General features: G+C 46.1%; 3 protein-coding genes across 3 annotated transcripts; 2 read left to right on the top strand and 1 right to left on the bottom strand.

The window, feature by feature from the left end:
- The first annotated feature begins 2,702 nt into the window (after positions 1-2,702).
- LOC109786029 (putative F-box protein At4g38870) lies at positions 2,703-3,602 on the top strand. Its single transcript, XM_020344606.1, has one exon. The coding sequence runs from the start codon at positions 2,703-2,705 to the stop codon at positions 3,600-3,602; it is 900 nt and encodes a 299-aa protein (XP_020200195.1).
- A 3,501-nt stretch (positions 3,603-7,103) lies between these two features.
- On the top strand, positions 7,104-8,324 carry LOC109786030 (putative F-box protein At4g21240). The gene has a single exon (XM_020344607.1). It carries the CDS (start codon positions 7,104-7,106, stop codon positions 8,322-8,324), a length of 1,221 nt encoding a protein of 406 aa, XP_020200196.1.
- A 4,447-nt stretch (positions 8,325-12,771) lies between these two features.
- On the bottom strand, positions 12,772-13,746 carry LOC141023175 (uncharacterized). The gene has a single exon (XM_073499514.1). The coding sequence runs from the start codon at positions 13,744-13,746 to the stop codon at positions 12,772-12,774; it is 975 nt and encodes a 324-aa protein (XP_073355615.1).
- Between the last annotated feature and the right edge of the window lie 3,046 nt (positions 13,747-16,792).

Here is a 16,792-nt window from a genome sequence, read left to right as displayed (position 1 = left end):
GAAGTGCACTTAAAGTGCTTATGTTTTTCAAAACACTCCATGTCTGGTGCCTCAAATGAGTCTGAGCCTCCCCATATACACACGTCATTCTCCATTTATCATGGCAGGATTTCTCCACAGAAACATCAATGTGATAACAAGAGTAACCCAAAATCTCAATTTTTATTTCATTGTTCCAAAAAAATCCTAATCAACCACTTCGACCTTGGCTATCAACTGCAAAAGAACTATCGTATCCCAAAGTACTAGCTAGAGCTTCTACCCTTTCTCCATCAATTTGTGTCTCTACAATACACAAGAGGGTAGGGGCAAACTTCTTCGCGAATTCGCAAAGTTCTTAGACTGTCGCGACATTGCCCACACCGCGTTCCAACAAAAAGTACTCATTTGTCCTGGCGGCGCTCCTCGAAGGAGCCCGCCAAATTCTTCACTATAGCACCTTGGCTAACAGTCCTTTCATCTTCTATCCTTGTCCTCTTTGGGTCCCTCTGCGGCGGTGGACTCACAACGCTGGATCCTGCAGGAAACAATCGCAAGAGACAAGTTCTCTCCCGCAACCTGGTCATGATCACTTGCAGTGGCTGGCTAAGCACCCACATCAGTTCTTTCTGATCTCTTTCTACTTGGCTCATCAGTATTCATATCAGCATCTACCTCTGTTTCCTCATCCACATAGTCGCCCCTAATATCCTGCTTGCCGGCACCCCAATTCCCGCCGGACCTGCCTCCTTCAGAGTGTCCTCCTGAGCGACCTCCATCATAGCGGCCACCAGACCGGCCTCCACGGCGCCCGCCGCGACGTCCACGGCCCTCTCCAGGGCCTCTTCTACTGCGCATGAACCAGTCGGTCCTGAGTTCCTTGAACACTAGTGCAGATGGTGGGTGAATCCCATTGCCATGCTCCTTGTATAGATGACTAAGCATCCCACATACGGCACACCAGTCAGGAAGCCTCTCATACTTCACTTTGTATATATGTCTCTTTCCTTCTCTAATCATAGATACCGCGTTCGAGTGGTTTGTGGACGTTGATACTCACCGACACACGGTAAAAATTCCCCGTGAAATCATGGGACTGGGCCTCTGCAAGCATGACTTCACCAACCTTGGCAGCTAGGGGCTGGATTAGATGAGCATACAAGTCTGGCACGTCGTGGATCTGAATCCATATATCGATAGTCTCCAGTTTAATGGTTGAGGGTTTTGATATCCCATCATAAGGTGCAAGGAGCACCGCATCCCCCCTGAAATTCCATGGCCCTACTTGCATGACACGTTCCCAGTCCCCCAAGCAAGTAAATTGGACAGAGTACAGATTATCCTCTAAAGGCTTGAATTTGGCTTCCTGTGCCACATCCTAGGCTGAGCGCATGTTCCTGAAGAACAACGTCTGGCTATAGGTTTTGTCGGTATTGACCTTAATCAGCGCAACCCACCTTGGCGACTCCAGCGGAGCCTCCTTCTCATCAAAGACGATGTCGTCCAGGTCCTCCTCACGGAGTCCTAGTTCCATCATCATCTTCTTCACATCGCTGAGTCCAAAGGAGCCTGAGGCTCCATCAACAGCCATCTAGATCACTAACCCGAGGAAAGGTAGATCGGGTTTTTAAGTGGGAAACCCTAGACTCCGCCGCATCACAATCCTGGCCAAGAGCGAGCAGCGATACCAGATCGCCCCTTGGTCGCTCCGAGCAGGGAAGCCGGACGGGGGATCGGCAGTAGGGAAGAAAACCTCGACGGCGGCGACAGATCGCCCCGGGAGAAATAGGAGAAACCCTAACGAGGGAAAGATTTTTTTGGTGGTAGTAGTAGACGCAGGCTGAGTGCCTCATACATGGGCCAGGTCCAAGTGCAGGCCCATGTACGTGTGCAGATTAGGTTGGTAATTCAGAGTTGCAGCAGGGTACGACATTTCCTATTTGGCGCCACAGGCGCTAGTTAACGTGCATTTTCGTTAACTCGCGCCTGTGGCGTCCGTATATGGGCCGGCACATCTAGGCACGGGCTGACATGTTCTTTTTTGAAAATTCTATGAACTTTTTTTAATATCTATGAACTTTTTGAAAATTTCAACAGGTTTTTTTTAGATTGATGAACTTTTTTGAACATCGATGAACTTTTTTGAAATTTGATGAACATATTTTTGAAAATGGATGAATATTTTCTTATTTATGAACTTTTTTCAGTTCAATGAACTTTTTCTAAAAATACATGAACTTTTTTTGAATTTCTATGAATTTTTTTTAAATTTAATGAACTTTTTAAAAATTAATGAACTTTTGCTAAATTGGGTGAACTTTTTTTTCATTTTGAATGAACTTTTTTCAAATTGATGAACTTTTTTCAAAATTGATGAACCTTTTTTAAAGATATGAACTTTTTTTTAAATGGATGAACCTTTTTCTTTAAATCTGTAAACCTTTTTTGATTTCATATTTTTATTTTCGTAACAAAAAAATCAAGAAAACTGGGGCAACATGCTAGTGGGCGGGCCCATGCTAGCAGCGCTGCAGGCGCCGGATCGTTAACGGGCGCCTGCAGCGCTGCATAGTAGCTCCCGCGTGGTACATACGTTCCTGGACAGAGTCCACAACACGTACGGTTCCAGCATATATACATATGACAATCGTACCACTTTTTGGCACTTTTTCATCGTTCAGTTTGCGCCGCCACGTAGGTAGAACCAATCTGTGGCTACGGCAATGCCGCTACATCCACCAAAGCGGCAGCGATCCAGCGCTTCTTCCCCTCCCGTCGTCGCCACCAGCAACGATGGCGTCCTACCCCTGGACCTTCTCTACGACATCCTGCTGCGCCTTCCCGCCGAGACGCTCTGCCGTTTGCGCGCTGTTTGCAGGTCATGGCGGTCCCTTCTCAGCCACCCCGACTTCATCGCCGGTGCCCGTAACCCTGGCCCGCTCATCGCTGTTGGCATAAAAGATGAGTACTTATCAGAAGACGAGGTCACCGTCCTCGACATGGATTGTGGCGACGCCGTCACGCGGGTAAACATCGCCGCCAACGACCTTACATACGGCGAGGCGCACTCCGTTAGTCACGACGGCGTGGTCTGCATCCTCGGCCCACAGAATCGGCTCCGCCTGCTCGACCTCCCCAACGGCAGCGTCTTCCTGTTGCCCGACCACGCGCCGCTGCGAGGCCACAAACTCATCTGGTGCACGGTCGGGGGCGCGGCCTCCACGGTAGAGCACAAGGTGCTCGCCATCGCCACATTTGATAGGCACGAGCCGTTTGTCTGCGAGATCCTCACTCTCGGCCTCAGCAACGGTGGCTGGAGGGATATAGAGAGTCCTCCGTTGGCGCTGACCGGAGCCGTCACTGTCATCAATGGGGTCGCCTACTCTCTGTCCCGCTATGCCACGTCCAACGCGTACCGCCAGATCATGGCGTTCGACTTCAACAAGGAGGCGTGGCGGTCGACGTCGGATTTCCTCCGAGGCCCCGCAAACTGCCGTTGCATCGTCAGCTTGGCCGAGTTGGAAGGCCATCTGGTCGCATGCCACGCCACCAATCGCCTCACCTCCTCCATTGAGCTATGGTTCCTCATGGACTCGGACCGGTCTCTCTGGTTCAAACGGTGAGCTATTTTAAGGTACCCTAGAATAAGTATGACCCGTCCATTTGTGCCCATCTAATGGTTAATCTTGACCCGTACTCCATGACAGCCTTAAGGAGTACCACCTCTAGAAATGTAGGGAGTACCTCCATTTCAAGGGCAAAATCGTAATCAAGAGATTTTCACTTAATGATGTGATTAAACCAAATAGAAAATAAATATAACGCTGTTACCTGGTAACGCTACTCATGAGGGCAGCAGATTTGGCTAACCCTAATTATAAAAAAAAGTCCTAAGAACCCTAATTTTTTAAATCACGATCAAGTTGTGGTGACCGGGGAGTGGCTTCAGGCTACCACCGCGGTGGACTGGACTGAGCGGACGCAGCCAGGATGGGCTCCGGGCCATGCACGTTCATCTCTCCGGTCTGCGCTATGTGAGCCTGCAGGAACGCCGCCGCCCGCCGGCTGGCTTCTCCGGGCTTATGGCGGCTAACCGGCAACCAACACACAACGATATACTAAAATCTCCGTTTGCACATCGTTGGTAGCCATGTGATGTATACACACGTTCATCCTGGAATTAAATCGCACCTAACTTGCAGTGATCGCAATTCTTTTTCCGCGGCGACAGATCTATACTCACCTGCGTTTCAATGGGGAAGATTAGGCCCAGTTCTACCCAAAAAGAAGATACAAGGACTGAACTACCCCTGCTGATGGATGGCCAGATTTTAATGGTACTCCAACGCACTAAATGGAGTACCAGGGTACCGTAAAAATCCTCTCAAACGGTACACCATCAACATGCCAGCCTACCAAAACCTCCAAACCCACCAGCCACAGATGTGCTATACCTCTGAGTTCTTGCAGAAGCCATTAGCAGTGCTGGACGATGGGAGAATTGTGATGTGGATGCGGGTGCTCCAGCAGGGCTGCAGCGTCTACGAACAGGTGTTGCGGATCTACAACCCAAGAACCCAGACATTCAAGGACGGGACAGTGGTGCCCTATTGCAACCATATGAGACTGTTCACGTGGAATTTGTTGCATACAGGGCAGAGAGGTGTGTTAGATGACGCAGCAAAGCGTCTGCTAATCGGTAGACGGCATCACTGATTTGGAGCACCAACTTGATCTGATCTGGTTTTTACACACACCGAAAAAAGTCTTGGTGACGTTGAAGATTTTCTAGATTAATTAATTTATTGAACCAATATCTCTTTTCATTGAATGAAAACTCGTTCATAAAAAATTCAGAGTCCGGCTATAGACGTAAATAATGCTAGCTTACCTAGGTCGTTGTCTGGTGTTCATCTGGAGCTTGTTGCATTCAGAGAAGGGAGGCACGTTAGACAGTGCAGCAAAACGTCTTCTAACCGGTAGAAGACATCATCGATTTGTTTAGTGCACACCATCGATCCTACATTAATTGGTGGACCCCAACAAAAAGACACCAAACAAGGAGATCCGATTAGTGCACACACCAACAAGTACTTGTTGACATTGAAGACTGTCTGGATCAATCTGTATTAAAAAAAATTGTCCGCGTCTGGGTCCATGATATTTTTGTTTCATTGCAATAGGTTTTATTGTGATGGAAACATATTTTCATCTTTGTCGAATCAGGATTTATTTTCAATGAAAGAAAATTATTTCAAAAGAAAATTTGATGTCGATCTGTAGACACAAATCATGCTCACTTGCATAGACCATATCTTCGGGGTCAAGCATATCCCCACGTACTCTCCCTGTCTCCCACAGGCCATCTTGTGCCACCGCACTTTTGATGATGACATCAATGTCACACTGACCAGCAAACAAGCGATCCACAAGGAACTCTCACTTCTGGAGCCGTTCTCGGTTGATGAACAGACGCGTCATCAATTCTTGAAAATCTATAAATTTTGGTGCCTTTGAGCCTCCTAAAATTGAACATGTTTAAATTTTAAATCATAACAATATGTTAATGTGAAAACTATATTTATTTGACATTGGAGTGAAACTATAGTACAAAAAGTTTCAACAATCCAATATCGAATGCTTGCTTCTTTTGGGATTTTTGGGGTCTGAAAATATGAAATTCCATGAGTAATATTCCATCCATACGATGAGTCCAAGTGACGGGTGGGTCACCTCGTACGAAGTTCCCTTCCAACCCCATTCACTTCAAGAATTTGATCCGGAGAAACCTCCAATTTATGTACTCACATGTACTTAAATGAGCCGATGAACTGCATGTGCAAGAGGCTGTGCTAAACAAACCTTGCTCGATCCACCGGCTGATGATGCGCAACATCAACAAACAAGTTACGCGGCACTTCTCCGACACTTTTATCATATTTGTATTATGGGACAAGAAATTCCCGTCTATTGCTAGGGCTTTAGCACAAAATGAAGTAGCTAGCTGGATTTTCAGATATTCAGATCTTGGATGCAGATGATTTTGTGATCATAGTGCGGCGAAAAGTAGATTTGATAGGAAAGAATTTTGACCGACAAATTGAAGAAACATGTCACACACCATCCACTGGATGCCTCGCTCGTTGATTCTCGCTATTTATTATTATTTTGTATGCGAATTTCTTGTTTTTTCTAGAGATGAGACAATACAGGAATTTATTGGTTTTTTAGGGGGTAAACACCAAGTTTATTCATCAAAGTCCACATGCTGTGAGCGCTTGCATCTGTACTGTGTTAAAAAAAGAAGTCCACATGGTGTGGGACACATTTGTGGTCGTGAGGTACACCAAACCAGATGTGGCGCCCAGACCTCTAGAAAGAAAAACTTGACTAAGCTATGTGCTTCATAATTAACAACACGACTCTCAAAAAGAAATGAAAGTTAGACGCTTTAAGGTTTATTTCACTGATAATTGCTCCATATGTCCCCGGTGCACTCCTGTTGATATTTGAAATGACTTGCTGACAGTCAGAGGCGACAACAAAGTTTGGATGCCCAAGTCTTCTGCAAGGGAAAGAGCTTCATGGCAAGCTATAGCTTCCAGAATGGCTGGATCAAAAACTCCTTCAACAATTAGTGCCGAACTCCTCATATAGTTACCCCCTTCATCCCTGCAGATGGCCGCTGCTGAGCTTTTTTTTTGAACATCAGTACAGATACAAGCGCTTATATACACGCGCATACACTCACCCCTATGAATGCACACATGCACACTCTACCCCTATGAGCACCTCCGAAAGACTGAGCCGGCATATCATCTTGAGATTTACGAAGTCACCCTACCCCTACTAAAACTCCGGCATCAACATGGATCTTACACCCTGCAAAAAGAAACATGGATCTTACAATATCCGGAGGCAGGAAATTTGGTAGTAGTAGTAGACGCAGCGCTGAGTGCCTCACACATGGGCCAGGTCCACGGGCAGGTCCGAGGGCAGGCCCATGGGCCAGATTACGCTCCTGGATAGAGTCCACAACATGTACGGTTCCAGCATACGTATGACAATCGTACCACTTTTTCATCGTCCAATTTGCGCCGCGACGTCGAACCAATCTGTGGGCTATGGCGATGCCGCTTTATCCACCAAAGCCGCGGCGATCCAGCGCTCCTCCTCCGGTCGTCGCCACCAGCAACGACGGCGTGCTGCCCCTGGACCTTCTCTACGACATCCTGTTGCGCCTCCCCGCCGAGACGCTCTGCCGCTTCCGTGCTGTTTGCAGGTCATGGCGGTCCCTGCTCAGCCACCCGGACTTCATCGCCGCTGCCCGTAACCCTGGCCCGCTCATCGTTGTAGCCATAAAAGATTACTTATCAAGAAACGAGGTCACCGTCCTCGACATGGAGTCCGGCGACGCCGTCACGCGAGTAAACATCGCCAGCAACGACCTTACATACGGCGAGGCGCACGCCATGAGTCACGACCGTGTGGTATGTATCCTCGACCCACAGGATCGGCTCCGCCTGCTCGATCCCGCCAACGGCGACGTCTTCCTCTTGCCCGACCATGCGTCGTCGCAGGAGCACATATTAATCTGGTCCACAGTCGGGCGCGCGGCCTCCACGGGAGAGCAAAAGGTGCTCGCCATCACCGCATCCACATCAGCTACACACGAGCCGTTTGTCTGCAAGATCCTCGCCCTCGGCCTCAGTGACGGTTGCTGGAGAGTTACAGGGAGTCCTCCTTTGATGCTGACTGGAGGCGTCACTGTCATCAATGGGGTCGCCTACTTTCTGTCGACCTATGAGTACCACCAGATCATGGCGTACCACCAGATCATGGCGTTCGACTTCAACAAGGAGGCGTGGCGGTCGAAGTCGGATTCCCTCCAAGGCCCCGCAAACTGCATCATCAGCTTGGCCGAGTTGGACGGCCATCTCGTCGCATGCCACGACGATCGCATCGGCTCCATTGAACTATGGTTCCTCATGGACTCGGACCGGTCTCTCTGGTTCAAACGGTACATCATCAACATGCCATGCCACCAAACCGTCCAGACCCACCAGCCAGAGATGTGCTATACCTATGAGGCCTTCGAGGAGCCATTAGCATTGCTGGATGACGGGAGGATTGTGATGTGGATGCGGGTGCTCCGGCAGGGGTGCAGCGTTTACGAAGTGGTATTGCGGATCTACAACCCAAGAACCAAGACATTCAAGGATGGGACAGTGGTGCCCAATTGCAACCATATGAGACTGTTCACGTGGAATTTGTTGCATACCGGGCAGAGAGGTGTGTTAGACGACGCAGCAAAGCGTCTGCTAATTGGTAGACGGCATCACTGATTTCGAGCACCATCCTCCATATATGAAACCCACAAATCGCTGGACAAGGAACTTGATCTGCTGAGCACATGCGCATCCAGTGAGAGAAACCTGTAAAAATTTGAAGGTTGTATGAGCATATGTGTAAAGAACTTTATCAGAGTAGAAATAAAAGTTCATCTTTTTTTTTTGCAAAAATGATGAGATCTATTATAAGAGTTTACATCAAGATCACCCATGGCAAGGCTGCTCCACCGGTTGAGGTCTCAAGGTTCTTTTTATGCAACTTTCTTAACCCACCTTTTGAGTGTTGCACAATAGACCTGCTTGCTATGAATGAAAAGGGGGTTATGTTGTATGGCCCTGATGCTGTCTCCGAAACATGATCATCGCCACGGCTCGGTTGGGCCTCAAAAGGAATCAACGATCGGCCACTGACCACGGTGGACGTCACTGCAAGACCACCATGAAGGAGCTGGTTTAAGACAATTCTTAAATGAGTTATAATCCCTATGTGCCAGTGCATAAGTCATCTTATGTTGTGCACCGCGATCAAAGTGGAGGGAAAATGGGAGAACTTAATGTTTATTTGCTAATTAATACTATTGCATGCAATGAACTGACCACTGCATGTCGTGCTAGATAGTCTAAGTCATTAGAAACATACACGCTCCACGTCTCTTATTGGTTGATTCCGTTATTCGTGTCAAGAAACAAGAAACGAGATGGGAGTTAATGTACTGCGTCTAAGAATTTTGGGATTATTTGGTTTTCAAAAGATGACTTATGCAACGGTACGGAAGGAGTAGTTAACTTTTCTTATATTGTGTTAGTTTATGCCGTTCACTAAATTATGGTTCTAGTTCTACTATTTATGCATTGCTTTGTAGTTTGCATTAGTATTTGTAGTTTTTTGCAAACTTGCTTAAGAAAAAAATAACTGAGCATTAACTTTTCTTCTATTCTATTAATTTATTTACATTTTTTATGCATCTTTACATTTTCTAAAACATGAACAGGCTACCCCAACACAGGCGGAGCTCCCGGTAGGGCGAGGCAGGGCGCCCGCCCTACCTTGATTTTGCGCAAAACAATTTCTACAGGTGCGCGTACGCTGTCGCTGTCTCCTGTCTGGTTCTATACCTGGAGTCACCGTCCAACAATGCTACATCTACAGGTGTTTTACAGAAGTTTTACAGGCTAGGCTGAGTTGTGGTGTGTTGATTGGTTGTTAAGATGAAGTGGGCCCCACCCTGAAAATCAGGGGGGGGGGGAGAGATTAGTGAGGGGAGAAGAGTAGTCCGTTAATTCCTGTAAAAGTTTCCCGTACGTCTAGCATTTTTGGTCACCGTCGCTAGAAAAAGAAGAGAACAAAGAAAAGCGAGTGGGCCTAGTCGCTCGTCAGATTCTCTCCACGTTATTTGGGCCCATGAGTTCCTGCTGCTAGGCTAGCGAACGGACAAAGCAATCGAGCCCATCCAGTTGATCAGTCGCACGCACAAGTACACCACGCTAAAAAAACCACACGCTATCTCTCTTATTGAAAAAAAACACACGTTATCATGCTAAAAAAAACACCACTATCTCTCTTTCTCAAAGAAAGACATGCTCTTTTTTTCCTAAAAATAACCGCACTCTCTCTCTCTCTCTCAGAAAAAAATAGTACACCATGCCATCACATGGAGAACCATAAATTTCTACATTTTCATGTTGTGAATTTTTTTTCGATAAACAGGGGATCGCCCCAGGCTCCATTTCATATAGAAAGAAACCACAACGTGACAGGTCTTACAGAATCGAAACGCAAACACAAAACAAACTCAGAAAAGAGAAACATCTCTAACCAGCCACACCCACTATCCAAACCTAGTCAACAGAACATATAAGCATCACAGGCATTACATTTCCGCTAACATCCACGCGAAGAACCAATTGCCAGGTTGCTCTAGGAGAGAGGCTCCCACCCAACACTGACCACGTGGATACTGTCAGCTTCCTCTGGGTGTTGCAATTGATATTCAAGGGTAGTCCTCCCTCCATGAGCAACATTTCCTACCGCCTTCTTCCAGAGGCCATCTTCATCACTCTTATCCTCGAACCAGTTGCGTAGATCAGCCTGGCTCCAGCATTAGGGGTTTTCTCAACCGTTCCCAGATCAGTTCCTGAAACTCTTGCATTTTTCCCCCTGGAGATCTTGGAACAGCTTGGTCCAGTCCCTCAGATACCGGAAAACCAACCCTAGTACCCGTTTCATAGAAAACCAAGAACATCTATTAAAGACAACATAATTCCTAAAATTCCACAGTCCCCACAAGACTGCAGAGGTCACAACATTCAGTTGTTTGCATTTCTTAGCACACAACCAAAACTTTGCTATAGATTCATATCCATTAGCATCAATATTAAAGACCAATTTCACCTCAGCCCAAACCAGCCTAGCTACCAAACAATCAAAAAGCAAATGATGCACAGATTCAATCTCTTTACAAAGGACACACTCTAGTGGTTTTGCTATACCTCTTTTCCTAAGATTATCACAAGTCATGATTTTATTCTGTGAAAAAAGCCATAGGAAGCCTTGCACCCTAGGTGGTATTTTCACACTCCAAACAGCAGGTAAATAAACAGGTTGAATTCCCCTAAAATTAACAATGGCATAAAGGGATTTAGAGGAGTAAATCCCTTTAGACTCATATTTCCAGATCAAAGAATCTTTCTCCTGACTAAACTTAGTTAGGGAAAGGATACCCACTATCTCAAACCACTGAGACATCAACTCATCCGAGAAGTTTCTTCTAAATTTGCATTTGAGCTCCTGTCCATCCCAAATCTCTGCAATGGTCTTATTCTTCTCATTCACCAAGACATACAGGTCCCAGTATTGAGTAGCTAGAGGGGTATTACCATACCAGGTATCCTCCCAAAATCTAACTAAACTACCATCTCCTACTTGCCATTTATATCCTACCTTCACAGCTTGTAAAGTCCACAAAAAACTTTTCCAAAACTGGGAAGGATGTGGGTCCCTACAACAGAGAATGTTTGGGTTCTTTGTATTGTATTTGCTATCAACAATTTTCCTCCACATGGACCCCTCTCCAGCTATGTATCTTTTAACCCAAGACCCAATCAGACAAAGATTCATATCCTGAAGATTTGGGACCCCCATGCCCCCAAACTCTTTCTTCATACAAATAGACGGCGAGTTAGCTAGATGAATTTTGTGAGCACCATCAGTGTCACTCCACAGACAGTTAGCCATATGACAATTGATTAGGTTTAGAGCCCATTTAGGGAATTTAAAAAAGGACAACAAATACAGTGGGATGCTAGCTAAACAAGTTTTGATGAGAGTAATCTTTCCTAAATAAGAAAGCAATTTCCCCCTCCAACCTGCTATTCTAGCCAAAATCTTATCAATCAGGCCTTGCAGGTCTTCCCTACTCAGTTTCTCAAAATGCAGGGGGATACCTAAATACTTGATTGGGAAGGACCCAACCACACATTGGAAAATACTAATGAACTCTTCCAACTCATGGGGTTCAATATTAATGGGGACTAAGGCACTTTTGTGATAGTTGATCCTCATCCCAGAGACCTGTTCAAAACAGGTAAGAATCCATTTAAGATTTAAGGCTACTCTACTGTCATTCTCTAAAAATAACAGGGTGTCATCCGCATACTTCAAACACATAACCCCTCCAGGCACCAATTCAAGGCATAACCCTCTAATTAACCTAGAGTGGGAACCTTTAACTAGCATCGTAGAGACATCTACCACTAAATTAAAAAGCAAGGGCGCCACAGGATCCCCTTGCCTCAATCCCTTACCAGTTAAGAAGAAATCACTTTCCTCCCCATTCAGTTTAACTCCAACAGAGCCTCCTTGGGTGATACTTTTAATCCAACCTATCCACCTAGTCCCAAATCCTCTCATAGCCAACATCTCACAAAGGAAGTCTAGATTAACTTCGTCATAAGCCTTCTCATAATCTATTTTAAACACCAGCCCCTTCCTACCAGAGGAGTGCACAGCATGCACCACCTCATGTGCAGACACCACACTTTCTAAAATATATCTCCCCCTCACAAAGGCAGATTGGAAGTCAGAAATTAGTCTTCCAATCACTCCAGCAAGCCTATTAGTGAGTACTTTAGTAAAAATCTTAAACACACAGTTGAGGAGGCTAATAGGTCTAAACTTGTTCATGGTTTTTGCCTCATTTTCTTTTGGAATCAAAGTAATCATGGCAAAATTAAGTCTAAAAAGGTCCAGATTACCCTCAAACCAAGCATTAAACATATCAACAAGATCTTCCTTCACAATATCCCAGAAATTTTGGAAAAACATAAAAGGAAGCCCATCAGGGCCAGGTGCTCCATCTGAGTAAGAGCCAAAAACAACATTTCTAATTTCTTCCTCTGAAAACTTGGCCTCCGGCCTAGCATTTTCTTCAAAGGTCACTTTTTAACTATCACTATAAAAGTCATCCTGCCGATGTATGTCTGGTTTAGGCTCCCAACCAAACAGTTTTTTGTAGTAATCTACAGGTATTTTCTTCATCCCCTCACTATCACTAACAGGGCCATCATCCCCTTCCAGCACATGGATCATCTTCTTTCTCCTTCTCTGGTTAGCTACTGCTTGAAAATAAGCAGTATTCCTATCACCCTCTAAAATATCCCTATCTCTAGACCTTTGCCTGGCTTTAATTTCCTCTATCTCCCACACATGCTGCAACTCCTTCAAAATGTGACTCATCCTCTCCTTATCTTCATCAGACATCCCATCAGTTTCAGCCCTGATGTCCAAAGAATCATACTCCTCCATAAGCTCTTTTTTATTCTTTCTCAAAGCAGCTTCTATATTCCTACTCCACCCTTTAGCAAGTTTCCTAAAGGCTCTTACTTTATGTTGCCAAATATCTACAGGGTTATTGCTATTACATCTACTAGCCCAGGCTTTCTCTACTAAATCTTTAAAGTCAGATCTAGTCAACCACCATTTCTCAAATTTAAAACTACAACTTTTATGAACCAAATTAATACCAGATTCCCACACTATAGGAGTATGATCACTCCCCACCCTGGGTAACACTCTAGCACTAGCCAAAGGATAAGCAGCATCAAACTCAGTAGTGCAAAAGATCCTATCGATTTTATCCATACTCAGGTTCTCTTGATTGTTACCCCAAGTATACAACCTACCAGACATGTTAATCTCCAACAGAGACCACATATCAACCCACACATTAAATTTGTCTGCCCATCTAAAATTAATATTGCCATTATTCTTGTCATCTATGGAGCTAACCAAATTAAAATCACCTCCAATAATGGCAGAGCCTGGCCAGTCTAGAAACAAGCTATGCAACTCAGAAAGAAAATCATCTTTGTCCTCTTCATAAGCAGTCCCATAGAATGTGGTAATTCTAGACACCATCTCTTTATTCTTATCCTTAACTAACACACTAATAGAGAACTTTCTAATATCCCAACTAATAACATCAAAATAATCTAAGTCTATCCCCACTAAAATGCCTCCAGCAGAGCCATTAGAAGCTAAAAGATTCCACTCAAAGTTTCTGTTCCCTAGCAAATTCTTGAGATAATTCCTAGTAAAACTACCTTGCTTAGTTTCTTGGAAACCAGCATATACAGGATTTAAAGGAAGAATCATATTGTCAATGCATTTTTTTCTCCCAGGGGCCATAATGCCCCTAGCATTCCAAAAGATGTATCTCATTGAAACTTTCCTCTGGGGTGCTTGCCCCATCTAGTTTTAACAGGAGTCCACCCTACCCCCTCTTCTACAAGAGATTCTATATCTACATTGTTGCTTTTTTCAAGATTATTAGAACCAATAGTAGACTCATTCAAACTATCACCAGCATTAGTGGACATGTTTTCTCCAATTCTAACACCAACATTACTAGTTATATCAACTAATTCATCAACAGGAAGAACACGGAAAGGATTTTTTGAAGCAATACCTCTCATGGTTGGTATCTCAAGATTATTCTTCATCTTTAGCAGTTGAGCTTTTTCAATAGTGTTTCGATTGCCCAACACTCTGGTATTTTTCCTGGCAGCTTGTACTGGCCTCCAATTTTTCTGTTTCCTCCTCTTCTGAACCCCCTGTTCCTCGGGCACTTCTCTCTCTTGATGCTCCTCGGCAGAACCCAAGGGCAGAAAAGTGGGCATGATATCCTCAGGAAGATCATCAGCCTGGTCCACCTCTTTCACAGCATCCTCTTGAACATCAATCGCCAGCTCTTCCAGCTCTTCAGCCATATTATCCAACCATTGCATCTCAGAAAAAATAAAGGTAGCAGCCTCCATCTCAGGGTTCTCCACAGGCATCACAAAAGAACCATCCAGTCCTTCATCACATTTTTTGAGGTTGCACTTCTCCAACACCCATGCTAAAATTTTGTCAGAGTTTTCAACTAGAGTTCTTTTCTGGACACCATTGCCATTACCACCCCCTTTCCCAAGCAAAGACCCCCATTGCTTCCAGGTGCAGTATTGCTTTTAGAAGCATTACCTTGGTCTCCCATGCCATCAGCATCCATATCTCTGAGTTTGTTTGAATCCTCACTCCTGTCATCATCATCTCCATCATTTTCATTATCCTTGCTAGCTAGATCAACTACAGGAACCCCAACATTCATCCTGACCTTGAAAGTTTTTCCTCCAATGCCAAACACTCTTTCAGTAGGTATCTTGGTGGGATCTCTACAATAAACTTTAACTCTAACACATTCAAACAAAGATTAGAACATTCCATGCCAGTCCAGGTCAATCAACAAGCCAAAGGCTGAAGTACATTGATCCAAAACAAACCATTCACACCATTTTGGCAACAGCCCCCTAATCTGAACCCAGACTTCTTTTAGATTCTCCATATTTTTTAGATCCTCTTTCCACACCTCAACATTCACAGTAATATCAGGGTTTGTCAGCCCAAAGCATGGGTAACCAGCCACCTGCTCAACTGAAATATGTGGTGGGAATTTTACCACATAAGACCACCTTCCAATGCCCTCACTTGCCAAGGCCAATTTGTCTTATAAATCTCAGAGAATTCTCTAATCAACTCCTCTTTGGATAGCTCACCAGCTTCCACATACACAATTCCATGTTCCCTAGAGCATTTGAGCCTAATTCTGGGGCTTCCACATGATAGAAACCCAGTCCAGGGGCAGCACTCCCAATGTACTTTGCCACCTGATGTGGCCTTTTCTTGACTGGGCAGGCATCTACCTGGTGTGCAGTGGCCTTGCAGATGAAGCACTTCTTTGGTTGATCACACATAGCTCTATGGTGCCCTGGGTCACCACAATTGTAGCAAGTCACCTGAGCATACTCAATGAACTCTGTGATGCTTGCCCCCTGCACCTGAGCCTAAGTATTACTCCCTCCAGCACCTTTATCCAAACTCTTCTTCGTTTTCTCTTTCCCTGGCAATCCACCTTGCCCCTGGTAGCCTTGCTGTTTACCACTCCCCTGTTTCCGCAGTTGTGGATCAAATGCCTGCGGCCTCATCTGCTCCTGCCCTCCCGACTGATCCCACTATTTTCCCTGATGGTGCATCATGGGAGGGGCAGGGTATGGCGGATACCCACCTGCAAACATCCACGGCGGTGGAGCTCCTGGGAAGCCAAAGAACGGCGACGGATAACCAAACTGCGGCACCCCCCCCCCCCCCGTCTCGGGCATCGCCCCCTGTTGCTGTGGTGGACGAGCGCCTCGCCCCCTCCCCCTACCTGCCATCAACCATCGCACACTTCTCCTAGATCTCAGCAAAACTTGGCCTCGGTCCTCTTCCCCACGATGATCCCTTACAACTGAACCTGATGCTGCCGAAACACTTACAATCAACCTCACTCGCTGGGAAGCAATCAATCACCAAAAAAATTCTACTAGTGTAACGATCCTTCTGGATCCAGACCACTACTCCTCCCTCCTTAGGGTTCTGTCGCGCGCCGCCGAGTCCTCGCCCCGGATTTGGAGGGGGAGGGGAAAGTGGGGAAGGTGGTTCCCACAGCTGCCCAAAGTAGCCTGCATCAACCTCCTCTTCCCCGCTGACCACTGAGGCCCACTCATCCACCGAGACCACGTGCCCGGGTCCCTCGCCGGGCACACCTGAGCCGAATTTGAATCCACCCCCCGCCGTAAGCAGCAGCAGAGGCGCATCTCCGACCCTGGCTCTGCCTGCAGGAACCAGCCTGGAACGCTGGTGACAGCGAGCTTCTTCCATAGCGCCACCGTCGGCCCCTAGCTCGGATCCACCGTGAACATCCTCCACTTCGCCCTCTGAACACGGGAAGTAGAAGATGCTTCCTCCGCCGCCCACCGCAGAATCAGATCTGGCGTGAGCGGCTGCCCCCTCGCGAACAGACGGTCTCGCTCTTCCTGACTGGTCTGCGACATGGCCCTCAGCACCAGGAGCATGCGGGCGTCTCTCACCAGCCCCGACGCAATCT

Source organism: Aegilops tauschii, chromosome 5, assembly GCF_002575655.3.
Source record: "Aegilops tauschii subsp. strangulata cultivar AL8/78 chromosome 5, Aet v6.0, whole genome shotgun sequence".
Taxonomy (NCBI): domain Eukaryota; kingdom Viridiplantae; phylum Streptophyta; class Magnoliopsida; order Poales; family Poaceae; genus Aegilops; species Aegilops tauschii.
This window is presented reverse-complemented; position numbering and strand designations above follow the sequence as displayed.

Coding starts and splice junctions, on each gene's coding strand:
- LOC109786029 (XM_020344606.1), top strand. CDS start 2,703: ATGCCGCTACATCCACCAAAGCGGCAGCGATCCAGCGCTTCTTCCCCT.
- LOC109786030 (XM_020344607.1), top strand. CDS start 7,104: ATGGCGATGCCGCTTTATCCACCAAAGCCGCGGCGATCCAGCGCTCCT.
- LOC141023175 (XM_073499514.1), bottom strand. CDS start 13,746: ATGGTGTCTAGAATTACCACATTCTATGGGACTGCTTATGAAGAGGAC.